The 26250-nt window shown below is 50.6% G+C and overlaps 3 protein-coding genes across 9 annotated transcripts in view; 2 read left to right on the forward strand and 1 right to left on the reverse strand.

The window, feature by feature from the left end:
* Positions 1-6815, forward strand: part of AIFM3 (AIF family member 3) — a 75332-nt gene extending 68517 nt beyond the window's left edge. For 2 of the 3 annotated variants that reach the window (XM_068910643.1, XM_009671957.2), the window contains 2 exons: positions 293-313; positions 1021-6815. In XM_068910643.1, coding sequence (XP_068766744.1) covers positions 293-313; positions 1021-1060 — 61 coding nt within the window. In that variant the 3' untranslated portion in view covers positions 1061-6815. The remainder of the gene's footprint in view (positions 1-292; positions 314-1020) is intronic. The other variant, XM_068910644.1, reaches the window with a different exon arrangement.
* Positions 6816-6923: 108 nt separating this feature from the next.
* On the forward strand, positions 6924-10519 carry LOC104142160 (transmembrane protein 17A-like). The gene is made up of 3 exons (XM_009671959.2): positions 6924-8700; positions 9127-9240; positions 10124-10519. Exons 1-3 carry the CDS (start codon positions 8605-8607, stop codon positions 10427-10429), a joined length of 516 nt encoding a protein of 171 aa, XP_009670254.2. The 5' UTR covers positions 6924-8604; the 3' UTR covers positions 10430-10519.
* A 1118-nt stretch (positions 10520-11637) lies between these two features.
* P2RX6 (purinergic receptor P2X 6) lies at positions 11638-25096 on the reverse strand. 5 transcript variants are annotated; one of them, XM_068910646.1, is made up of 12 exons: positions 24890-25095; positions 24472-24622; positions 22692-22763; positions 18993-19068; positions 18145-18238; positions 17747-17827; positions 16315-16456; positions 15997-16106; positions 15334-15427; positions 14166-14234; positions 13151-13228; positions 11638-12157 (listed from the first exon to the last, which is right to left on the reverse strand). In XM_068910646.1, the coding sequence occupies exons 1-12, from the start codon at positions 25021-25023 to the stop codon at positions 12119-12121; spliced, it is 1140 nt and encodes a 379-aa protein (XP_068766747.1). In that variant the 5' UTR covers positions 25024-25095; the 3' UTR covers positions 11638-12118. The 5 variants fall into 5 exon arrangements, with proteins under 5 accessions (XP_068766747.1, XP_068766748.1, XP_068766749.1 ...); XM_068910647.1 differs by having other exon boundaries at positions 14166-14231; positions 24890-25092; XM_068910648.1 differs by lacking the exon at positions 18993-19068 and having other exon boundaries at positions 22706-22763; positions 24890-25096.
* Between the last annotated feature and the right edge of the window lie 1154 nt (positions 25097-26250).

Consider the following 26250-nt stretch of genomic DNA (forward strand, 5'->3'; position numbering starts at 1 on the left):
GGTGGCTGGGGGAGGCCTGCCCCTATTGCCCCCGTATAACTCATTAAATGGTTCTGGCTGCCCCTGCATGGGAGGGATTTGTGGTTGGGAGGGAGGTTGCCTTTTCTTGTGGGGAGCCTCGCAAATGCAGAGAGTTGCTGGCACTTTGTGATGGGGCTCATGCTGCTGGGGTCCAATCAGTCCACTGTGAGCCCAGGAAAGGGGTCTTCAGGATTTGGCAAGCCCAGAGGAAGGCCACCTAATCCTAACTGTCTTTTCGTTCTCTATTTCCTGCTGCATTCACATCTTTTAGGCTGTTTGTCCGTCACGGCAAGTATGTTCCATTTTGGGTTCTGGACGTGTTGGTAGGATAGGATTGCAGGGAGAATCAGCCTCCCCCCCCCCCCCCCCATTTGGGCAATGTCTCTAATTCCTGCATGGAATCACTGACTCTATTTGCGTGTTTGTTTTATGAACTGGAGAAGCCCCTCACCCATAGGTGATAGTGCTGTGGTGAGGAGTGCGTGGTGGGACTGGGGGTGGCTCCGCTGGCACGGAGCAGCACCAGAGGAGTCTTGTGCCTGGGAGGGCGTGGGTGTTATGTCTCATTGCAGAGTCCTTATGCATAGATGTGCCAGGAATATGCTCCTGCCTTTCAGCTCAGTTCACTTAACCCATGCAGATGCCTGCTGTTCAATGGCTTTTCATAAATTTTGAGCTGAGGGCCAGGAGGTGTTGATTTAAGTTAAATGAATACTATTTGAACTGAGTTTTAAATGGAATCAAGAGTCTGCACATATGTTTTTGCCCATTTTAGTAACACGTTGTAAGCTAAGGCAGAGGAAGGAGCTGCTACCTTGTCTCTCTGAACTTGGTACTGCCCTGCACTGGCTGCAGTTCTGCAGGGTAGCACTGCAGCAGAACAGCACCCTGACTTGTGATGGTGGCAGATCATAAAGCACGCTGAGTAGAGTTCGTTAAGCCCACTCTAATGAAGCTAGGAAACATCTCACAGTAGTTCTGTTTTTGTCTTTTTGTTAGAACTGGAGATATGTCTTGGCTAACTGGAAAAGGCTCCTAATGCTGGATATAGCTGCTCTCTCCTGATGCTGCACTCGCCCTTGAGGAGATGGAGATCACCTGATGTTCCATGGTGAAATGCAAATAACGCAGCTGAGTTATTTCTCTTCTCAGACTTGGATGAACCCAGTGTCTTTCACTGAGCAGTTACCTTCCCAGCAATTCCTATCTGCATGCAAACAGCTGCTAACTCCTGCATCCCAGCGGCTGCCTGTACTGGGATTCTGCATTTTAAGTTCCTGTGGGAACGCAAGAAAGCAGGACCATAGAGACATGGGCTTTGACATTCGCAGCAAGCATGTGTGCAGCATGACTGGCGAGGTGTCACTGTGACCTCTTCTGCCTGTGGGACACCAGGGGAGCAGGCGGCTGTCTACTTCCATGCTGTTCTGCCTGGGAATGATTTATGAAACCAGGCAGAGTAGTTATTCTGCGTGGCATGATGAGATCGTCTACCCCAAGCACATCTGGTTTTTCCCATAAACAGCACTAGTGCCTTTCATCGCTCCATGTGACCACTCCATGCTCTCAAGCACATTATCTCCTTCCCAAATCCTCCTTGCTCCCAGCTAAAGTCACCCTGCCACTGTGCTCCAAGCACATCCCTGTGGAGCATGCCGTCAGGGCATCCTGACCCTTTCTGCACGTTGCATTGCCTGCAGCAGTCACACTCATGCAGCTCTCCTCATGCCAGGGCACCCCATAGCCTCCCACCCAGCCCTCAAAGCTAGGAGCATACTGGGGTGGTAGGAGGGATGTGCAGCCGGTCAGATGACCCCAGCCTTTGTAAAGCCCATGTTTATATTTCCTTGCACCTATGCTCCCTCACATGTGGCTCCAGTACATCCCACCATGCTTCATGCCGACATGCTCTGCAGTTCCTTCCCAAGATTTGTAGAGACTTTGCCAGGTTTTTGGAGGGATCTGATGGAAAGGCCCTGAGATGCTCTGGGCTACTCTTACCATCTAGCTCCCATCATTTCCCAGTGCAAACGAGTCCCTGCCTAAGCTGACTCCAGCAGTTCATCATGTGGCCTCTTCATGGCTCTGTATCACCATCCCAGAGCCCACTCCAGGGGCTTCATCATCCAGCCACGCCATCTCACTCTACTTAAGCACACCAGCAATTGTCAGTCTCGCTCAGTTCTCTCTGGCCCCAGCCTGACCTCATTTATGCTTGTGCATTTCCAGCTTTAATTTTGCTGCTTTTGACAGCAAAGCAGCCCTGCAAGAACCCTGGGATTTCAGGCATCATAGTCAGGCCTTGGGATGCAGAGGCAGTGCTCTGTGCAGCGCCCAAGGAGAGGTGTTACCAGCCCACACTGCAAGACTGCTGCTCATGGGATTGGTGTCTGCCCTTCAAATCAGCCTCATAATTGCTCTCTTCCTAAAAGATTACTGAAGAGTTAACCATGCAGCTAAAATGTTGCTCAGGAAAAATAGCAGAGTAGTGACTGGAGGAGTATTTCTGACTGTCTTCTGTCATTTGCCATTTATTCTTTCTGTCAGCTACTGACAAGCCTGCATTTCTCATCTCAGCTTTCCACGTCAGTGCTCTGCTGTCACATTTTCTGTCCCTTCCTGGAAGAAAGGCCTTGCCGCTAGCTCAGAAGTGGGTCTGGCCAGTCCTGACCCCTGTCTCGGCCAGCCCAGCAGGGTCTGGGAGTGGTAGGAGACCCCCACCTGGAACAGTTTCCGATGTTCTTTTCCCAGATGTTTGTTCTTTGTCAGTTAATTTTTTACCTGCAGTATGACATCAGTAATGCCTTTTGGCAAGGAGTTCTGTAAGTTGGCTGTGTGATGTCCATCCTAATGCTGCAGGGCAGCAGGGCTGAGGCCACCAAAGCAACCTCATGGGAGGAACCATGGCCGTGCACGCAGTCCAGTGGGGAGGCAGCCATCCGGCCTTCTTCCCTACTCTTTGCACATACTTTGGGGAGCTGTGGGTTCATGTCCTGCATGTGTCTTGTGGGGGTGGGATGGTCAGATTCTGCTTTGGCAGCTCCTCAATCAGAAGCTGCTCTCTAAGATACCTGGCTGTGCTTGTTTGTTCTCTGGGGACAGCAGGGACACGATGCAGTGTTACCACCTGGAGCTCCTGCTATAGCTTTAGCTTCTTGTCGCCGGAACAGAGGAGAACTGCCTGCTGGGAAGGCTGCCCAGGCTGTGGAGGAATGTGAGGACCATTGCAGTCAAGGGCACCCACGCACATCCTCTGGTTAGCACAAAGGCAGGCATTTTCTTGGCTCAGGGAGAGCCTGCAAGTATCGTTTGAGTAATTTGTTCCTCTGACTTGTCAGCACCAGCTTCCATTTGCCATCATGCTGCTTAAATCCTTCTGAGCCCCTCTTAGGTTTCTCCACTGTTGGTCAGCCAGCAGCATTTGATGTTATTCTTAACCATCTCCAATTGCTCTGTTCCTGCCTTCCCAAACCTGTGTTCTGGCAGTGGCCCTAGCACAGCCTGCTACATCTGCTCTTTACCTTTTTACATGAGACAGATAAAAGCTTATGATTTTGTCTTCTCTTTATTGTCTATCATGAGTTGCTGCTCAATCTGTGACAAGTTAGTGTCTTCCATAGCTTTATGTTGCGGGTTCTGTACAAAGCTCTTTGAAATGCCAGTTATCTCATACCTACCTGAAGTGTTATTCCATGTTTTTTATTATACCCTTGACTAATTAAAGTGGATGAGGAAGGCATGACTGTGCCACAGTGCAGCACTCCTGGTTCTGCTTTGTGATTTTTTTTTTTCTGTAGGTCCAGCATTTCTTCTGCTCTGAATAAGGCTGGCAGTCTTAAATCACTATGCACTACCCCAGCCCTCCCAGGCAGCACCTGCAAGGGATGGGAGCTTTGCTGAGCTTTTGCAATACCTCTAATGTCCTGGCCACCCAAAGACTTAGCATCCTTTGCAAGAGTCTTTGTAGACAGATGAGCAAGGCCAGATATTTTGTTTCAGGAATGTCTCCTTTGAGTCCTCCACCTCTGCTGGGGCCTCATCTTCAGTGTGTGACATGAGACAGCATATGGCAGGCATTGCCCTCATGTTCTTCGTGCTGAAGGCTGTGCAAGGGTTGAGAAAGGGCCTCAGGCTGGGGCTTATGGCCCACAGTCAGGGGAGTGTCCCATTCCCCCTTTTTACAGATGAACTGTTTCTGACAGAGCTAGGAATATCACCCTGTGATAAGAGAAACCCAAGACATCACCTCCAGCTTTCCTAAAGATACATGCCAAATCATGGCCAGAGCTACTTCACAGAGCTCCTAACACTGATCAGTCACTTTCCATGGGCCTCCACTGTCCCCTGCCTGGCATGGGGCTGTGTTGGACTTGGGACCCCTGTCCAAGTCATGGACAAGCGGTTATGTGTGTCCTGCTGGAGTGTCCTGCTACAGTGAGGCAAAGCTGGCCACAGCAAAGCACAGGATTTCCTATCTCATTTTATTGACATCTCCAGGCACTTCTTGTAACCTCCTGCACCAGCCCAGAAAGTTTCTAAATCATTTTATGAAACTGCTTGTTCCTGTTAGGAATGAGCAACATTAGCCTCGGGCTGAACACTTTTGATGCACATACAGCTTATTAGAGAACCTCCTCCATTTGCCAGTTGTTCTGCCATGCATTTGTGTTCTGAGTTCATCCCCAGCCTGTGGCCAGACCTTCAAAAATGCTTCATTCCCTGAGAAACAAACTTCCCCAGGTGTTTTGCCCATCATATATAGCTTTTGCCAAGGTGCCCAGGTATTTTCTGGGTTGTTCGTCTCCTGTAGATGCCCCCTCTGTTCACACACAAGATGTGGTGCCTGCAGGCCCTGAGCTTTACGCAACCCCCTGAGTTCTCCACCAGGTCCTGCTCAGCAGGAACAAAACTCTGTTTTGTTCATGCCTTGGCTTTCTGTCTGCACCTCAACCGGTGAACTAGCTGGACCCATACAGCAGCGCCCATTGTGCTCCCCTTGCTCTCAACACAGGTTTCCTTCCTTTACATCCAAGAATCCTTCTAGACTTCGAGCTATGGCATTGCACTACACAATATATTTATTTTAGTTCCCTAATGCCTTAAGCTGTTGTTAAAAATCATTGCTTCTCAGGGGGTGTTTTCCCAGACTTTAAGTATGACTTGGACCCTTTGTCCATAAATGTCTAATTGTGCTTTCAGTTTTGTTACAAGCAAGCTGCTTGTGTGAGCACTGCTTTTTAATGCATTGGAGTTTACTGGACATTTGTGACCAATAGTCTCCAGACCAGTCTTTTTGGTGCCAGTTCTAAGGTAACTTGAGGCAGTTAGGATTGCTAGTTGTTGTTGAATATCTTCCCTAATGCAGTAGAGATTATTTCCTTGCCAATGCAATCTCTGGATGCTTAGTCCAGACATTCCCAAATACAGATGTGTAGACCTTTCTGCTAGTTCATCATCCTTGATTAGCTCACCATCCTTCCATCCTTAGCCAATAACAGAGTGCAACACTTACCGCAGGATGCATTTTTTTTTTCCATATCTGATTAGATTTCTTGTGAAATCTGCTTAGCATAGATTTTTTTTTCCCACTGATAAGGTAAGAACAGGAGAAAGGCTGGCCTGAGATGGGGCACAGGGCCACGCTATGGTATCTTCAGTGCTCGCCAGTCACAGATACTCAGGGAAGAGTCTGAGAAACAGGCCACATATGCATTATCCTGGGCTGTACTCACAGCTTAGGACCTGTCTTGAGATACAGATTGTGTCTTTGTGCTTAGAAGCCCCTGATGGACTTCTCCCTGTCATGAATTGCTCTAATCATGTTTTGAGTCCCTTTAACTTCTCAGCATCCTGTGGCAATGAGCTCCACAGCTTAATTTTGGCTTTTATTAAAAAAAGAAGAAGAATCTTCTTTCTATTGTGTTTTCATGTCACTTGACAGTCCCAGGCCCTTAAGGACCACATTTAAAATATTCTTTCTCAGTATTTGCTGTAGACTACCCAGACACAGGCTACTTCAGCAGCTGGTCTGTCTGAGACCTTTTCTGGGCAGAGTAGGAGTCTGAGGATCATAATCCGCCCAGGTCCCCAGGGAGAGAGCTGGCAGGCCTGCCAGTGAGCACAGCAGGGAGGTGGGTGCCAGAGGGAGACGCAGCTGGGTGCGCTCCCTCCCTCATGGGCTGCATGTGCCCCGGTGCTGGTTCAGCGCGGCACAGCAAATCCCTCCCTCCTGCTTCTCCTGCCCTTCTGCCACTTCAGGCCAGGCCAGCATCAGCCTTGCAGGTCAAACCAGACTCCTGCATTCCCCAGGATGATTTGCACAGCTACTGACCTACCCCCCCTGCATGATCCAGCACCCCAGCGCTTCCCTGCTTGCTCACCCTGAAAGTGGCTTCTGCAGGGGAGGTAGCAGGGTGGAGGGCATGAGAGAGGGGCTTGACACATGGCATGCATACACTCTGGGGCCCTGGCACGTGCTGTCCCCTCCGCAGGCGTCCCCACAGTCCAGTCAGGGATTTTTAAGTAAGCAATAATTACACAGATTAAAATGCAGCCTTGTACCCCTGATGGAGCACAGGGTGTAGTGCAGCGGGAGAGAATGCGCAAGGAGCTGATTGCTGTTTCAGAGGGCACGCAGGGAGGGTAACTGCCCTGTCTCCATCACAGTGATGGAGGAGCTGGTGCAACAGGCTACACTCCCTCCCTATGCAGCAGATACTCTGCGTATCCTCATAGCTCCTACATGGGTGAATGGGAGCTCTCGCCTTGGAAATAAAGGCCACTTATCCAACCTGGCAGTGCTGCACTTTATTTCCCTGCTTGGTCCCTTGCCCAAACTCTGTGTCCCACTGTTTTCCTGCCAGAGGGGTTGGGGATCAGACTGGATCTTGCACAAAGGTGTTCTCAGCCAAAACCCATTCAGTGAGGGACACAGTAGCCCGCTACAATGCAGGGCAAGGTTAGGTGTGATGTCGCCATCATAAGGCACTGCAAGCAGAAGGCAAAGAATACTGGATTGAACCACTAGAGTTAAACAATCAGTTTTTGTATATCAGCCCCAGCATCTGGGGCTGCCTGCAAGAATCCTCACATCAGAAACCTGCCATCTTGCACAGACAGCAACTCAATGACTAGCACATCCCATAGAGACAATGCTTTTGGGGGAACAAGTTAGCATCTGGCAGAGATGTTAGAAAAGAGGGACCTTTTCCCTCTTCATCATCAGAGGCACCAGGAAAACCAATGAACTTATTTGTTAGCTGGTTAAACAATGCCCTTGAAGGATTTGTGAGGTTATAGGGGCAGCACATGCCAGTTCCACGCACTAGCCTTAGTGGCAGTACTGCTAGGGCCTCCTCACTCCAACTGCTTCCCGCTCTAGCCTGTCAGGTGCATAAATCTCAACAACCCCTAACCAAATTTATTAGCTGTTATCCATATTACCTTTTGGCCTGGAGGCCACTCTGGATAGGGAACAGTAGGAATTCAGCTTGAGCACTTTTCTATGGACACCTGGTCTGTGGAAGGTTATGGGCTGTGGTCATTAAGGAATAAACCCCTGAGAGATGCTGCAAAAGTTCCCTTGGGCTGTCCTTGCTCGGGGCAGTCACATCAGCGCAGCACACACACCCCATTCCTTCTAGCACCAGCCACCATAGCACAGACGGGCTGGTCACCACAGGGCTAGCTCTGCCTGTGGCAGTTAAATCAGCTGGCAAGAGAAGGATGTCTGGGATGGACACTGGGTGCCCAAAAGCAGCCATATGTGTGCTGGCAGCATGAACTTTGTGTTCCAGCCTTGCCAGACCTGTCCCCACAGATTTGCGGTGCCCAAAGCCAACAGCCACAAAGGGGTGAAGGGGGGGAATGTCTGTTGCCAAAGGCTTCCCAGCCCCTGCATGTTCCTCCCACTTCACAGAGTCTTATCTGTTAGGAGCCAATGGCTGGGTGGCCCCACGCATTAGCCCATCTTGTCATTTAATTAATTACCTTCTGGCTAATCCCATCTGAGCCAGACTGGGAGTGAGCAGGGCTCAGCTGCTAACCATGGCTGCACACACTCCTCTGCCCACCAACATCCGCCGGGGCTTGATGACTTTCAGCAGCTCCCTGTTCATCAACAACAAGACCCAAGACAGTGGATCTGCCCGGATCTACCATCCAGGTATAGTGGCAGAAGAAGGTTTGGCTGCAGGGGACTATTTATTTTTTTGCTGTTGCTTCATCACTGCAAGCCTGCTTGGCTCAAAAAAGCAGCCAGGTGCCTCCAAGCCATGGGAGATGGGTTCCCTGCACCCACCCAGTGATGGGTGAGAGCAAAAAATAAATGCATTTGCTGCAAATAATAGCAGTTCTTGCAAGTTGCAAGGACTTCCCCAGGTGTCCCCTGTGCTGGCTTTGGGCCCTGCCAGGCTGCCCTTCAGCCAAAGCTCCTCCAGAGCTGCTGCAGCCTTGCCAGCATGGCTGGGGCCATCTCTCTTCCCCTGGCAAGCTGCAAGGCAGGGTCTCCCTGTGGAGAGTGAGGCCTTGGGCAGTGCCGGGGAGATCTGCCCACCCCTGCCTTCCCCCTGCCTAGCCCGCGAGATGCTGGCCAGCCTGCCCCTCCAGATGATGCTGTACTTTAATGTCTGCTACTTCCCGTTCTGGTGCCTGGCTGAGGGGACGATGCTCCAAATGAAGGTACATTTTGTGGGGCTCGGGGTGGGGAGAGTCCTGCTGGGGCAGGACAGGCAAGCCTCCTCCTCCTCTACCTTGCAGGGCAGTGCAGAGGGGCTGGACCAAAAGGGCCACATTAAACAGGGGAGTGGGAGACCATTTTTCAAAAGTAACAAGTTCCCATATGCACACTTAAAATCATGACCAAAGTAGCCCATTTTCCATAACATAGAAGACCGCCCACTCAGAGAAATGGAAATCCCTGCACACAGGAACAACCTCTTTCAACTTTCCATGCAGGGAAAGTTAAACTGGGAGGCCAGGGCAGAGCAGAGCCTTCAGGGCTGGGCACTAACACAAAGCAGTAGCATGGGAGTGCAGAGCACAGGATGCAGCAGTTGGGGCTGGCTGGGACAAGGTTGTGCTCTCTCATTTGTCTCCCTGTTGCAGTACAGCCTGCTGCCCCAGTACTACCAGCTGCTCCTGGTTGCTGCTTTCCTCATCCTCTCATTGGCTGAGGGCTTCCGCCTCTATCTGGGCTATACAGGGAACCTACAGGAGAAGGTAAGAGTCAGTTCCATGCTGATCCAGGCCGTTCCCTGGGCTCAGTGCGATGGGTGATGGCCAGCACAGGATAGCCGTGCTGGGGGAGAAGCTGTGGCTGCTCTGTAGGTACCCTTTGCCTGGGCTTATGCTACTGTCACCTTCAGTCCCTCCTTGGGACCTGCCTGGAGGTCTCCAAGGAGGGAAACACAGATGCTCTCAGGACCTGGAGGCAGTGGATAAAGGGGACCAGCTCACCCTTCTGCTTTACCTCTCCCTATGCTCTGAGTGCACCACCCTCCAGTGCTGGGCTTTGCAGCACCTGACCTCGCTGGAGCATAGCTCCTAGGTGAGGGTGGACAGCCCTGGGATGGATGCTGAGTCTGGCAGAACATCTCATCCAGGGACTGCAGCAGGGTATTCCTGGGGCTACTAGCCCCTTCCTGTCTCTACCACAGCCCCCATACAGAGGAGCTCCCGCTTTGCCTCCCAGTCTGGCATCTGTAGCAGGGACAATATGTTGCTGGATACTCCACTGCATAGCCAATATGTGGGACAGTTTCCTGGCTCATTGGGTTGGAAAACAGACCTCAAGAGGGGCTCAGCCCTACACAGGTGGAGCAGGGCTTGGTTACATTGCAAAGCACATCAGACAGACTAGACTCCACAGTGAGCAGGTGCTGGCCACTTATGCAGGCCTTGCTGCCTCTCAGCAGCAGAGCGAGGGCCTTGGCAGAGCAGCTGAAGCCAGCCCAGGTAGCCTCTGCTGCCAGGCCCATGTCCCATTTTCCAGACAGTGCTCAGTACCCTGCCTCACCCTTTCATTTCCTGAGCCAGGGTTCCTGGGGTGGTGCCCAAATGGAGGGCGTTTGGGGCCTCCCTTCAGCAACCTCTGCTTACACAGGTGCCTGAGCTCGCTGGGTTCCTCCTTCTCTCGTTCCTAATCCAGCTCCCCCTCCTGCTTTTCCTGCTCATGGACAACAATATCATCCGACTGCCCCTGGAGACAGCTGTCCACATCCTTTACCTAGCATTCCTGGTCTCAGAGATCCCAGCATCCTTCTTTGCGCTGAAGGCAATGACCAAGCAGCTTGCAACACAGTTCTATCTGCAGCAGTTCAAGGATGGAGACAGGCCACAACATCCGAGGCAGAAAGGAGGAGGAGGCCAGGAGGTCAAGGATGATACTCCAGGAACAGTCCTTCTGTAGGACAAGGCAGAGTCTCCCTGCTAAGGCAGCCTCAGCAGCTCAGGGACCTTTCAGGAGCAAGGATCATTAAACGGTGTTCTGTGATCTCTGGAGCGTTTCCATGTACTGTCTTTTCCAACAGGGCAGCTCTGGGACGTGTGGGTTTCCCTGAACACAGGCTGAAAATCACAAGTGCAAGCTCTGACCTGGCTTGTTCCTGTCCTGCTTTGTACCAGGGTGCTCAGCACCCTGAGTTGCTGATTTGATGCCCACATATGTCTGTGGGGGCAGATCAGCCTGGGTGCTCAGTATGCAGGGGGAGCCGAGCCATTCTTCCACAGCAGGACACCCGCTGCTGTGGCAAGTGCCAGTGAGTACAGGTAGTTAAGAGCCTCTGAGGTGCTCAAGCTCTCCTGGGGGCTGTGCTTGTCCTCAATGAGCAGGGATCCTGGCAGGATGTAGGAACCAAGCCAGGGTAGGAGGCACTAGGCGCCTTGCTGCAAAGAAGTACCAGCCCAGGGCCACTACCTGAAGCTCAGCTCTCAAACCCAGTCTGAGCAGAGCATGGGATCAGACCCAGAGGCTGTTGGGGGCAGGGGGCATGCCTGAGCACATGGAGTTAAAATCAAAAGCAAAGATTGCAAGTGCTGTTGCAATCCAAGCAAGGGAAATATCCACCATACAGCCAGCTAGAGACACACTAGCTGAACTAACAATGCCAGTTGCTGCACCCCAGCACCCGTGATGCCATGGAGTACCTGGCCCTGCCTGCTGGGGTGGGGGCAAATGCTTTGAATTGTCTCAGGGATGTTCCCGGCCTTAGTGGTCTATGAAAGGCTACAAGGGCTCAGGCTGTGCTGCCCAGGGAGCTCCCAAGCAGCTTGGTGGCTCACATGAAGCTCTGCAATGTGCTATCCAACTGGAAGCTGTGGACTGCCACGTGCATGGTGCTGCATGGTTAAACATGTTTCTGCCTAGCTCAGGCCACACTGAACGTCTGCACGTTAGGGACAAGCACGGAGAGGATTTAGCAGAGAGCAGAGCCTGTAGGGACTGGAGCAGCAGGACGGTACAAGGTGGCGAGGGCAGCCCATTGCTTTCTGGACTCTTGGTATTGAGTGTCCTTTCTGTATGCTACTAGACAAAGGACGTGGGGACCCAAAGGAAAGAGCAGTGCCGCAAAACCTTCAAACAGCCACCTGCAAGACTGGAGACAGAGCACAGCTACCTCCCCCTCTCTGAGCAGCTTTATTTCATTTCATTGCTCTTTTTCATGTGAAATCAAATCCCCAGGGCAATCTAGAAAGTGAAGAAGCACAAAGCACTTCAAGCCTTTTTTGTTGAACATGGACAAGCCACTTTACAGCAAACTCCAGCTCATACAGCAGCTCTGCAGCATGGCTGCACTCGGGCACTGGCCAGTCTGTTCTGGGAGCTGCAGGGCTTTGGGTTGTGCTAGGGGATGACAGGTGAGGGCTTTCCAAGTGGGATGGTTTTGTGCTCCATTTGCCAAGAACTGCTGATACAAGTATTTCTCAAGGAAGGGCAGATCTCAACGCCAGCAGTGCACACCTGATCAGGCCAGGAGATCTAGCAGTCACCTCCACCTGGGCCTCAGCTGTGCTCCCATCACATCTATTTGGAGGTCAACTCTAGATGGAACGGTGTTTGTTGATGAAAATTCCCGATGTCCTGGCCAAACCATCGTGGCTATGCTGCGGCCTCTGCCTTACCTTTTGGGGGTTTTGCCTGCAAAGTGAACACGGGCATTGGTTAGTCTGTTCAGCATACTAGAGACTAGTGGATGGCTTGGTCGGACGGTCCGTGATGACAAGGCAGTATCTGCACACTGTGGTACAGCCTGTTCGGCTCTGCTCAGTCCCATGCAAATAGGTCTATTGCTTGAGCCTCTGAATTGATTTGTGATTTGAGATTCAGGCAGTACATCAGAAGAAACTTTCTTCCCTAATATCATGGTGGAGCCCTGGGATAGGTCACCAGGGATCTCTGTCCTTGGAGGTTTCTAAAACTTGACTAGATAAAGCCGAAGGTAAGCTACGGTTGGCAGTAGTCCTGCTCTGACAGGGGAGGTTGCATGACAGACCTCTGAAAGGGCCTTCCAATGCACACTTCTATAATTCTGCAATTCACCTGGGCTGGGCAGTACCAAAGCAAGCATCGCATATGCCAGCAGAACATGATGCTGAACTAGAATGGGAACACTGACAAAGCTCCAGTATGTAGTCTTAAACGGTTGCTGTTTTTTGACCCAGAGTTCAGTCAGATTCAGTCCTAAGAGGGTGAATTTTATTGAAAAGCTGGTACAGGCAAGAAACAGTTTCAAAATAGTGAGTTACCCCTGCGCAGGAGACTCAGGGAAGCCTTGTTCCCTTTCAGTTAGAGCTCAAGGGGCTATGACCATGTGGACTCCCTGTTGCATAAAAGTAATTGAGATCCTGCAGCTTTTTCCTTAAACTGGACCACATCTAGGTCTCTCTCTTCCACTCACTCATCTGTTGTCATTAAGCTTGTAAGAGTTTAATCTCTATGTCAGGTTCAATTAACCTAGCTACTGAGTCCAAAACGTTAGAGGGAGGAGAGATTCAGTACCAGTCCACCTGCGTTTTCTCAGATGAGAGCTCTTGGGAACTGAGTTTTAAACAAAAGGCAGAATAATCAAATCACCTCACAAAACTTCACTTCAACCTCAGCTTTCTAAACTGGTCTTGCAGTTGTCCTTACCTCCTCAAACTTCTCCTTCCGATAGAAGTCCGCCTTTGAATCCAGGTACAGCAGAACCAGGTCACAGACCACTGTGGCCTAGAGATGGACAAACGCAACATGGCAGTCAGGAGTAAACTCAGGCAGTGGTGAGACTCAGTGCATGAGAGCCAGGATCTCTGTTCACATCACCCATCCAACCTGTTCAGCCTGCCATCTCAAGTTCACTCCATCCTGGGACCAAACTCCATCATCTGGTCACTGCAAGGGAGGAGCTTTCTACCTTTTCTTGCCAGCCTGGGCCCCCCAGGCAGCCCCACCAGGCCCTCCCAGTAGCCGCATGTCTAGCATGAGATGTTAGACACGAACATCTGAGCTGCAACGCATGGACTAAAGGTCCAGGCTGGTGTAGTGGAGTGCCACTGCCACAGCCACACAAGGGAGGGGAACAAGCAGTTGTATGGGATGCCACGTCTGGTAGGAAAGAGGTGGCAGATGGTGGAGCCCAAGCAACCCCCGTCATTCTGCAGAAGGAGAAGGGACATGACAGTGTGCGAGACAGGTGCTTTAGAAGGGACTCACCCTTCTCAATGATTGCAATGCCAGTGTCCATGCTGGAGCCAGTCACTGGCTCCCTTTAGAGTCAGGGGAGAAAAAGGCAATTAGAGGACATGTCTTCTCCTGCTGGGGGACACAGTGGAAGCAGACCAACCAGCAGCACCCTGACAGTGCTCACTTGTCTCCCCTGACTATACAGCAAATGCATGGCAACCAAAGGGTCAACATAGACACCTGGCCTGCATGATATGTGTCCCCGACAGTTCTTGAGATCCCTGTACTGGTAGTGCCGTTACTGCTAATGATCACAAACGGGAGCTAACACTCTTGCCAAACAATCTCCTCTCCTGGGCTGGCAGGTACCCAATTGGCTGTGAAAAAAGAAGCCTTGCACAGCAGGCCAGTAAGGGGAAATGCTTTATGAGTGGCAAGTCCCAATCCATAGATCAGAGGAAAAGAACACATCCAGAGTACTCACAGCACCAAGGAGCGCGATGCTGGCGCCGAGGCTCACGGCAGCAGGAATTATACTGAACTTCCCAGCCTGCTGAAAAACAGTGGGTGAAGGGGAGAGATAGCGGGCAGGTAGCAGTGAGAGGGTTGTGACAAAAGCCCTGCTGGGCAGCATGTTTAAAGCCTGCTGTCATGGGCAAAGGGGAGGTGCTGGATGAAACAAGGGTCATTTCTTTGTGCTCAGTTTTAGGTGCTTGACTGCTACTGCCTTTATCCTTCAAAGAAGGAATTCAGGCAGCTCACAGCTCAGTGACAGCTGAGGCCACATGCAACCTTCCTATTCCTACAGGCACATCTGGAGACTCTGTCTCACCTCAAGGCTCCAGGAGTTGCCAACCATAGAACTACAATCTACAGAAGAGCAAACATATCCCTCTCTGGTGTGATATGCTTCCTCACTACCCAAATGAGTCTGGTGTGAAAGAAGAGAGACATCTGGTTTCCTGGCTCTCTCCTGCTACTCTCTCCTGCTTCATATCTTCCCCCTCATCTTACCACCCAGAAGCGTGCACCCTGTCTTGCACTCCATGCTCATCTCTCTTCATGTGAAAAGGCCACTGGTGGACTAGCTATGGAACACCTCTGGGGGTGACAAGTCCTCTCAGTGCAGGCCCGATCTTGCACAGTTCATCAGTGATGCTGCACACAGTAGCACCAGCCATGATCATGTCCATGCCTTTCTCCTCAAAGGTACAATTAATCAAGAAGGGATTAATTGTTCAAGTTCAGAAAAGTTCAGGTTGATCTTCTTCAGCATGTTCCCAGCCATCATAGGCTTCCCTCAGAGATGCCCTAAGCCCCTCTGACTGGACTAGCTTAGCTCACTTTACTTCCAGGGTCTAGCATCGCATAATACCCGACCATGTCCGATGCTCAACAAACAAGCTCAGGGCTTTCATTTCAAATGGGAGAGACCATTTCTTCCTGTTCTCTTTGGTGCCCTTGATCTGCTCTGAGGAAAGCAAAACTCTGGAAAGAGGTGAGGAGTTCATCAGGGTAAGGAAAAAAGATGCCAGAGAAAGGCGATGAGACTGACCTCAGGAGATAGCACAGCAGTGAGCAGGTGTGAGGAACAAGTTCTGATAACAAGAGGGACAGGACTGTGCATGCAGGGTCTTCATAGAAGACAGTACCTGGCCATGCACAGAGATGTCAAAGCGGATGCCGTAGAGCTTCAGCAGGCTCCGGTAGTGCCTTTTTTGGGGATCCCAGTAGTAGGAGGCAGTTCTAAGGGAGACACAAAGGACAAGACTCAAAAACATGCTGCAGCTCTGTGCAGGCAGGGTGAGGGACAAGGGCCTGGGAAGGCTAACAGCCTGAAGAAGGCCTGCCAGGGAAATATGACTGCTGGGGATACCAGATGGCTGTGCACACTTCATTTCTTCCAGTAGGCAGGGATGTGGAGGATGCACATGCTGCCACAACTCACTAGCTGGGTACCAGCAGCAGGGCCTCAGGAGCTGCTCAGCAGCAAAGGCCAGGGTAAGAGGCTCTGCATGCAGCCCCCAGTGCATCCAGTTCAGGATGAGGATGGGCATGGCCAGCCACACATCCCTGCCCTCATGCACGTAACACCCTGCACAACTCCAAAGAGAGCAGAGTTACAAGGTGCTGGAGCTACCATGGCATCTGGGTACTGAGAGACTCCACATCAGAGTTACCATGTCCTATTGGCCCTGCTGCTCCTTTCAGAGCATCATATTTCATTTAGGAGAACTGAGATCTCAAATGATCTCTGTGAGTGCCTATCCCACGGACCTGTGTGGCTACTGTCCCAGCATCGCTGGTGTCCGTACCTGAAATTGTAGTTCCTGTCCTGCAGGCTGAAGGAGTACTGAGGCTGGCACTGGGCAGCAGGGTGATCCAGGTCACAGTCCCACTTGATGTAAACTGCAATGCTCCCCCCCTGCAGCACATTAACATACATTTTATTGGAGGAGAAACACTGGATTGGAGATTTGTTGGGTTCTTCATTGTTCAAGTGTTCACAGCTACTGACTTGGATAGATTGGGCCTTTCCCTTAGTATTTCAGGGGACAATCCCACCCTGTCCCTGTCCATGCCCTATGGGAAGTTGCAGTCACCTTTCATACTTCAAAAGGAAAAGCATATACCAGCAATGCAAGATTCCCAAAGGTCTCTCCAGTTGCCTCCACCATGTCATGGATACGGAAGACTGGGCAGGATGGGTTGAAAAATGGATCGTACGTGCAGCTCTTGAAATAGGTGGGGTCACTGGTTTGCAAAGTGTTGCACCTGAAACAGGAGAGAGCGAGCTGTCACAAGTACTGGAGGACATGGGAGGTCACTGGACCCTACTGCATGACTGAAAAGGATACCCTCCCGCTACTCCCATGATCCCCAAGCAGTAGGGCCACTATTGCTCCTGCTGAGAAGAGACAGTCATTGTCTCTCCTATTGTCCCTACGGAACGGGACCACATGGGGTGCAGAGCTACACAGGCCTGTGTCAACATCTGGTCATCTTCTTCTAGACCTGGCTGCATCAGGGCTTGGACTATCCCTTCTTTCCCAGGCTCCGTTGCTCTGCCTTCCAGATCTACCTTTCCTCCAGGACACCCAGCAACCCAAGGACATGCATTTAGTACAACTGTCCTCTGGTCCTCAGGCTGTATGAGGATGGAAGTTAGTCCAGAAAAATCACAAATGGAGTCATCAACCTTTTCAGCACCTACCAGTACAGCCTGCCACGCTCCTTTCTCTCCCAGTTCCTCTGCCTTTGTGCTTCATCTTTCTTCTGCCTGCATCTCCTTCCCACAGCATCAGTCGCTGCTGTGAGACATAATGACCCAGCTCTAAAGTTACTGCTCTAGGGGAGACAGCAGGAGGAGTTCAGGTTCCCTAGGTCCTGTCTCCTGCCAGAGAAAGGCAGCTCAGTCAGCATGCCTGGGGCCACGACAGCAGGGTAGCCCTTTACTTGCCCTCTGTGAAAATGTTTGCACCCCTTCCCTCCCTCCTTTCTACTTGCACCCCACTCCAGGCACCAACTCTCTCTACCTCCAAAATCTTCTTGGGGCCTTTGCCCCAAGGAAGAGCTGCTGTGCCACCAAGGGGGTAAGCTATACAGTGCACTGCTAGAGATGGTGAAGAGTACAGTACCTCAGGCTATACTCAAGCCAGGCTAAATCCTCACATTCAGATAACTTGTAAAATCACACTCTTCAAGGCTCCCTCAGCAACACAAGGACATGTAAAAAGATGCAGAAATCTACAGGGTAAAATGAAGCCTTGGGAATCACTGGCTTTGTCCTGCTCTGTTTGTAGTACTCTAGACAGGTGGGAACACAGAAATCACTCTCTCTGGGAATTCCACAGTGCTGTCGCTGTTACACCTACAAACACAGCCAAAGAGACCATGTTCTCCGTGAATGCATCATCTGGAATCTTAACTGACAGCCACTGGCTCTCCTTGATGGGATACTGCTTCTTGCATGTCTAGGCTACTCAGCATCTAAGTAGACAAGCTCAGCACAGATGCTGGGCTAGGCTGCACATAGAGTTCCAGCAGGAGAAGCTTCATACTTACTTGGAGAAGTTAAATTTGGTGAAGTTCACAGTATTTTTTATAAAAAGAGTAAAATTCTCCGCCTCAGCCAGAAGAGGTTTCCTGGAAAACAACCACTGATGAATTAAAATATTTGTACAGTGGCCAAGGTATAGCCCATTCCCCTGCTCTGCAATCTTTTCCATGACTCTAGGACTTAAACTACTGTGGACAGTTGCAAGAATGCTCTTACCTGAAGTTCTGTGGGCTTAACTGACTGGTAGGTTAACGTCAAAGTCAAAGATCTCCCTGAGTCTGGCTGCCCCCCACCAGCAAGTAGAATCAGGACATCGATTACAAAAAACACAAAGTGAACCAACAACTCCACCGCCGTTCAGAGCCTGCTTGGATGCCTGCTGTCCTCTGACCCTATGCAATACCTGGGTACGGTGTCATTCTCCACAGGACACCAGCTGTAGATCTCACAGGTAGAATGGGTAGTATTGAACATCACACATTTCCCAGTTTTTATCCCTGGAAAAGAGACAATGCATCTCATTTACTCCTTTTACCTTCTGAATGTCTTCCCTCTAGCTCCCCTCCTGGGATAATGCCCTGGCCATGGTCCTGCTGCTCTGGCCTTCTCAGAAAGCACAAGGACGACCCTGGGATCATCTTTAGTTCCCTTCCCCCCCCCCAAAAAAAAAACTACTCTGGGAAACTCTCCCCTGAGGCCAAACAACGTAGCTGTTTTACAAAGACAAGAAGCTACTTGTGGCTATGGTCTCTCAGATGGCTCAGCACCTGTCTGTCCAGCACAGCCACTCCTGGCTGGTGGCTGCTGAAGCCACCTACTCCCTGATCGGAAATATAACAAGCTGGGGGAATCTGACATACCAAGCTTTGGCAACTGACCTTCTAAAGCTTAAATATCCTTCTCCAGCTAAACTTACATGAGTTTCTAATATTAATCAGTGTGAAATATCTCTAGGTTTTATTAAAAAAGGAAAACCTGTCAACTGCAAAGCACATTGGTTGGATTTCAGCAACCGACATCAAAAATGGCCAACCTCTTTATTTGCTGCTGACAGCACCTTTTGCCATCAGTACCAGCTTTCCCTGCAGTGACAGGTTGCTTTAAGTTTTTGTCAAGAATAATCTCTAGAGAGCACTTCAGCGCGCACTTATAAATATACTGAACTCTGTCAGTTTAGGCATCTCTGTGTATCTGTTTGCTAGCAAGCATGTGGACACAAAATGATTTTTTTTTTAGTAAAACATCCAGTACCATTGCCATGAACCACTGGGTCTCCTATGGGACAGTCTGCATCTTCTCTGCAAATCCCATCTAAAACAGAGGGGCTCTAACAGAGAGAAAAGAGAGAGCAAGGGACAGAGGGAGCAGGGGGGCATGGGGAGGAGACAGAGAGAGAGAGAAGTGCTGTTACTCTGCTGCATAACAGCTTAAAGGCCATTAGGTCATTTACCCACATTTCTGTGCTCTTGCTCCTATCTCTCCATGCATGTCCCAGTCCCTTACATTAGGCACCCATCATGTTCAAAATAGCACCTTGGGCAACTTCCAGTCAGTTGCAGAGAGGCATCTCCAAAGGGCAGTCCCTTTCACATGTCTCCAGTCTTTCTGGAGTGCTCACCTCCAGTCTGTCAGCAGCAAAGAAAGCCTCAGCAGCTAGCTAAGATCAAACCTTTCAGCTGGCAACAAATGTGGTTGGGTTCTGGAGGACCTTAATGGGCAAAGCCCATCACACCTTGTAAAGCACCACCACAGTTCCCCTGACGAAGGGCTGAAAAGTCACTGGATACAGCATAACACAAGCTTTAAAGGAGAAACTGAAAACTTCACCCTTACTCTGTGGGCCATGCATAGCTGGCAGGACCCACAGCAGGGCTGTAAGAAACACTTATTCATGACAGCAGTTCCTCTTCCTGTATCATATTCAGATGTCAAGGATTCAGCCTTCAGAAGGACCCAGAAAACAGACATTTGCAGATGAGTGCAGCAGTCCCTTCCCAAGCGCAGATAATAAGAAACATGCTGAATAACAGTGCTGCTTGTCAGACACAGACACTTCCGGGTGTTCAGGTCATGCAAGCTGCAAACCTTAGTAGAAATTCTTGTTTGGAACCCTATGACAGTGCCAGAGAAAGCCTAAAGCACAGCCAAGATGGTTTCAACACCCCTGCCCTACTACCTCTTAGTGGAAACAAGCCTCGAAAATCTGCCTGTGCTGACATTCTCCACAGGCATGATCGGAGCTAGGTTACACAAGCCATGAGTCCACTGTGAGAGAAACAAAGAGATTAGACTCAGTTAAAAGGCATCATGGGGCGCTGGATCTGTGCTTCTAAAGCTCTCTAAACCCCAGCTAAATCTTCATTGTGAAAGGGTAAAATAGCTAGGGAAAACTAGGAGCAGCATTTTTTTCTAGGAGCCTACCCAAGAATTGCAAATTTGGGACAAGACTGAAATTTATGAGTCCCCTGGCATTTAGAACAAATTTCTCGACAAGCTGGTGAACTACTACACATTTTCAGGAGACATCCTCTGAAATGCTCATAGCACCTGGCTGAAGTTCTTCCTCAACCTAGAGGAAGGGCTCAGCTTCTCTGTGACAGCTCAGCTGCTCAGGGTTCATAGCATTTGTATTCCTGGGACAAGTATGATTTCAGACAGGGGCAGCAAAGAAGCGCTTGTGTGGAGAACTGTGTTCTTCTGTGCATAATCTCCTGAAACTTCAGGACTCAAAGGTTTACTTGTGACTGCAGAAGAGTAAACCTATGTGTTTAGAGGATGACTTTATTCTGAACCTTTATCAGAAACAATTGCTGATTCTAAGCTCTCAACAGCTGTACAGCCTCAGCCATTTCATTTGCTCCCAACATCTGTCAGAGGGGCCAGAAAGCAAAGCAAACCTGCTTGGAGAGAAACATCAATAGCATCATAATGTGAACAAAGAGGGATGAGGCTTCTCCCAAGATCTAACCCCCCCGCCCCCATTCCTCAAGGACATGGTATTGCACTGCTTGGGGCTGAGACCAGTGACATATGCGCATCCATCAGCAGAATTTGGTCCTGAAAGAGCACAGCTGGATGTGCTAATGGCAATGAATTATGTGAAATGTTCACTTAGGCCTCATTGGCTGACTAATGCTTTCTAGCTTTTAAGTCTATTTTGATCATTTCCATTCACCTTCAAAGCACCTTCTGAATATACCCAGTGGATTTCCAGTTATTAAAAGTCTTCAAAATCAAGACTGAATGTCTTTCTAAGAGGTGTATCATAGCTTTGCCACAGATCTATGCTCAAAGCAGATATCAGCTGGTAAAATAACCTAGCTTGTGTTATGCTCAGGCCAGAGCCAGTACCCTAAGAAGTCCCCTTTGGTCTTAGAGCTTAGACAGTGCCAACTTATGCCAACAGTAATGTGTATATGTAGCCAAATGCTTATGGCTGAATCAGAACATATCTTTGTATTAACTTACCCTACACCCAGGTAGACTTGCTCTTTGGTCTCCTCAGCACAGAACGCTTTGGTAATTGCGAACATCAAAACTTCCTGCAAAGTTAAAACTGCCACTGCTAAATCTTCAAAACTTTCCAAACACTGATTTCAGCTAGAGCCTGAGAATCAGGAACTGAGCAGCTACTGGAGGGCAGCACTGGGTGAAGGCCCTGGCAGGCAATGAGATACACAACAGCATTATAATGGGATGAAATACTTCGGTCTCTCAGTCTCCTTGGCTTGCCTTGTGGAAAAACAATCATACAGAGATGCCAGGAACAGCCTGTGTCACAGCCCTGAAATGTTCTATGGGACATTTCTTCTTCTAGGAATGTTTTTGCAGGTACCAGTGGTTTAGGAATTCTCAATATTTTAAAACCACGAGGGACCACTAGTATCATTTTTTCAGAGCTGAAAATGGTGTTCCTCCTTCCCTTCCACAAGCTGCAGGCTGTATTCAGAGAGCAGCCCAGTCTGGGAACCTGCAGCACAACAGCAAGCTAGGAGGCAGGATCATGCTGGGCACAGCACAGCACACCACACTGAAAGCCGAAGGGACCATTAGGACAAACAGTGCTTGGCTCAGGCAGAAGGGGCCAATACTGGCTTAGCTTAAAACCTATTTGCTTTTGTCTTCCAAATAGCATTCAGTTTGGAAGAGTTCAGTCAAGAAGTTGGCCTGAATCCCCAGCCTCAGTTGGAAGATTTCCCTCAGAGAACATATATACTAAGTGTCTGCTCAGTAGAAGGCCACCTAGACATTATGCTCCATTCCTCCTAAAAGAAGACGCTAAGATGGATGGGATACTTAGTCCTGCACAAAAGACATATAAAGGAAACATGACACAGATGTCCATGCAGTGTGAGTGAGACCGTGTGTTTGGAAAAGCATCATAAAAATTGGCAGAGGTCAGAGAATGGTGCAGTAAGTTGAGAGATCAAGAACAGTTATGAAAACCAAGGAAGTATATAGGTAACAGAAAGGCATTAGCAGGTGCTGAAGATATGGGAGTGCTGATGGCACCAGGGCCACAACATGGACAATGGGGCAATACAACTCAACCTTTGTCCAAAAATAGCAGAAAGGTAGCAAAGATTATGCAGTGTTATCATCCCTCAAGAACTCCAGAGACTTGAGGAGAAGCCAATAGCTAATGTCCCTTGTCCTTCAGGCTACCATGGCCAGTCTGCTTGGATACATGTGCCTTGGCACATGCAAGTATGACAGAGTAAGTGAGAATGTGTAAGTGAATTCTATGAAGCAATAAGAATGAGGGAAATCAGGGTTTTTTTTTTTTTGGGGGGGGGGGGGGAGAATAAAAAACTCCTCTCCCTTCTATCTGGTCTTGCATCGAGTTTTGCTGCAGAGTTGCTCTTCTTCTGCAAAATAGCAACATTGGTAGGCTTCAAAAATTGAATCTCATCACAACACTGAGCTAACAAACACCACAGCATTATTTACCTCAGGACAGGTACCTTGGGCCTGCTTTGTTGTAGTAATGAAATTGGTCACCAGAAAAAACGTATTTTCTCCCTAGGAGGCAAGAAAACTTCTTCAGCATTTAATTTACACTGTAACATTTTTTCCAGAAGCAGAACAAACCCAACTTCAATCCCAATTTGCATTTCCTTTTGCTTTCAAATTTATATTATTTATTTTTTTGGCAGTAGAGCTAATGAACCAGTCACATTTCCTTGTATAAAATGTTATAAGCAATTTTACTTGTTTACTACAGAACCTGCCATTCCACTGACTGAAGCTTGGATTAAACAGCAAATAGCATCTGTGAAAACCTTCCCTTGCAGAAGGACAAGCAGCTGAACCATTAACAGCACTAGAGAACAGGAGAAAACACAGCCCAATTTGGCTATAGTCCAGCCTCACTGAAATCAAAGGAGGAAACCAGCAACACTTTTTTAGCATCACCTTCTAACCCCAGCTTCCACAGTTCTGGCTCAAGTCACAAGGGTACTAAGAGACTCTCATTGATTTCAGTGCTTTGAAGCAGCCCCTCTGTATTTACAAGTGGGATAGTGGCAACAGGAGACAGAGCAAGGCTGGGAGCAGGGCAGCAGGCCAGAGGTAGGCACAGTACTCGCTGGAAGGAAAGCCATGCTGATGCCTCAGGAACTCTGTATTCTGGCTACACCGGATCAAAGCTATCAGGCCATGCCAGGCATCCAGGCCATCACAGAAACATGGGCCTTAGCCTACATGGCACCAGCACAAAGGGAATATCAACTGCTGCAGCAATCAAGTACCCCAACACCATCCCTCTCTCCAGGAGGGTGTTCTGCAACTCCTCACATGTGAGACTTTTCATGCTGCTCTGATGCTCCTCTTATCTTGTGTATCTGGGCACCCCCATAAAGGATGCCTACCTCCCCCCATCCCTTCTAGGCTCAGCAGGAGATGAGACAGGCACAAGTGACCCCTTACTTCTCTGTAATCAAGGCCTATTTTAGGACACCTGTTGATCCCCTGAGCTGCCAAACAGAGCCAGAAGACACAGAGTGAAGAGCAACAGGACCCTCCCATAGCAACCACATGACTTGGTGTCAGAGGACACAGAGGCAGTGCTGGGAAGATCCGTCCAAGGCAAAGACAAGCTTATGGGGGTGGACAGAAGCTTGGAGGTCCCCACGTAAAGTGATGCAGAAGATCTCTATGGTGGGCCATAGAGGATCTTTTGGTGAAGCAAGGTTAAGGCTGTGTGTGGGTGGGCAGGTAGAGGCCAGGGACATATGGAGGTAAAAAGCCCTCTGGAGAGTACAAAGCAGGGAGACAGCTTGACAGCTTTCAAAGTTTGGGGTTAGCCATTTGAAAGATGGTGAAGGCATGCCAGCAACTCTGTGACTGGCACCAGGGCTGTTACAAGATATGCTGGTATGTGAAACAGGCAGTGTGCTGTTGTTGGAGAGAACACACCCGAGGAGCCAAAAACACACTTGGTCACTCCGTCTCCAGTCCAAGCAGCTCCGTTCTCATCATGCTTCTGGGACAAGACTGGTCCACTGTGGGACACACACTCTGACCCTGACGGGCTTGCAGGAAATGCACACTTTTGCTCACGCCCTTCTGAACATCTAGCTACCTCCCACTGCCACTAGGACCAGTCCCACCTGTTAAAGGGAGCTAAATCAGTCTCTCTGCTGTGCATTTTGGACAGCCCTCAGTCTGGGGGTCTACCGTGAGGAAGCCAGGCCTTTGGCATGCACAGCTGCAAGCAGGGTGCACGTACCTGAGAAGGCTTCACATAATCTGCCACATCCCACAGCCTGTTTCCAGCGTCCTTGACTTCGGTGACTGAAATCCCCTTGAGTTTGGTAATCACTGAGAAGTGGGGGGCAGAATCGGTTTCCTGGTACCCCTTCTTTACTAGGAATACCCACCTGGAGACAGCACAGGAGGCAAGGGACACTGACGGGGAGGACGGAGCCAGGCGGCGCAGGCAGGATCCAGCTTTGGGGCGCCCGCATTAGAGCCAGCCCTGCCGCGTTTCTGCTTGGGGCCCGCCGAGACACCGTGACCGGAGCGGGAGGGCAGGGGAGGGGCCGCGAGGCCCGCGGGAGGCGCCGCGGGGCGGCCCCGGCCTCCCGACGCCCTGCGCGAAGCGAGCCCGGGGCCCGGCACAACGGCGGCCGCGGGGCCGTCCCTACCCCAGCAGGTAGCCCAGGACGCTGAGCTGGAGGAGACGGTGCAGCAGCCCGACCCGCCGGTTCCGCGTCAGCGCGAACTTCTCCGTCTTGTAGTCGAGCAAGCCGCGGCAGGCGGCCCCCACGGCCGCCCCCATGGCGGCGCGGCGCGGCGCGGCTCTGCGGCAGCGGGCGGACCGTGCCTAGGGCCGTCCTCCCGGCCCCCCTCGCCGCGGCCGTCGCCAGGCCAGCAGCGGCGCGGCAGCCGGTGGCAGCGGCACGGACACGGAAAGCGGCGGCGCGGCGGGCCCGGGCGGGGGCCGCGCCGGGCAACGCCTAGGCCCGCTAGCTGGGGCTGGCCCAGGCCCGGCCTCTGCGGCGGATGGTTGGGGCTCGCCAGGGAGAGGCGGAGGCGGGCCCGCCCCCGGCCCGGCCCGGCCCGGCGCTCTGCCAGCGCTGAGGCGTGCGGGGGGCGGCGGCGGCGGGCAATGGCGCTGCAGGCCTCTCGCCTTCCCTGCGAGCTCTTCGAGTCTCTGGGGCACTTGGTTCAGCATTCTTGCTTTGAATCCTCAGTCAAATATTTCCGAACGCTCTTTTCACCTGTAGACGAGTAGGAACCCGAAGGCCCCCCGGGAGAGAGCTGGTACCTGGCTGCTTGCCAGCAGTACAGCGCGACCCCCATCTCCCACTTCCTGCGCTGCATGCCAGATAACGCTTTGTAGGTTGAATTTGCAGGACTGGCATCTAGGAAAACTGAGCTTCTAAACTGGATTGGGTGGAACTGAACCCCATCTCCAGTGAGTCAGCAAGCATCTACTCTAGAGGCAATACTTGTCTGCTATTCCCAAGGACGTTTCACATGTCTAATATTTCTGTAGTAATCTGGGAACAGAAGCAGAGCAGTGATTCCTGATATTTAAGTCTCAGGCAGTGTCGGGTCTAGAGATCATGGTTTTAGTCCCTGCTTCTCCAGGGTCAGTATTTCTGACTTTCGTAACTTAAGTAGCATCTCCCAGTTATACATGGAAAGTTTACCTGGTTCTGGATTGCACATGACATGGGGAGAGAGGGACCCATGCTGGCTCTGCAGAGCTGATGTGCAGCGAGGGCTGTTAACTGAGATACTGTTTTCTATGCCAGCTCACACCGGAAGCAGCTGCGCTAAGAAGCCCTCTGCCAAATCTGAGGTTGTTACATACAGAGAGAGTTCAGGAGTCCCTTTGCTGTTTCCCTCTACTGTGTTTCTGTGGAGAATGTGGAGCAGAGATCTAACATGCATCTGCATGGAGGCTCTGTCATGTCTCTGCGTTATGCCTTCCAGTACTTGCATTACCCTTGTGTTCCACTGTCTGAATCTCCCAGGCCTCTTCTAGGATACAGTCAGA

This window comes from Struthio camelus, chromosome 17, assembly GCF_040807025.1.
Source record: "Struthio camelus isolate bStrCam1 chromosome 17, bStrCam1.hap1, whole genome shotgun sequence".
Classification (NCBI taxonomy): Eukaryota; Metazoa; Chordata; class Aves; order Struthioniformes; family Struthionidae; genus Struthio; species Struthio camelus.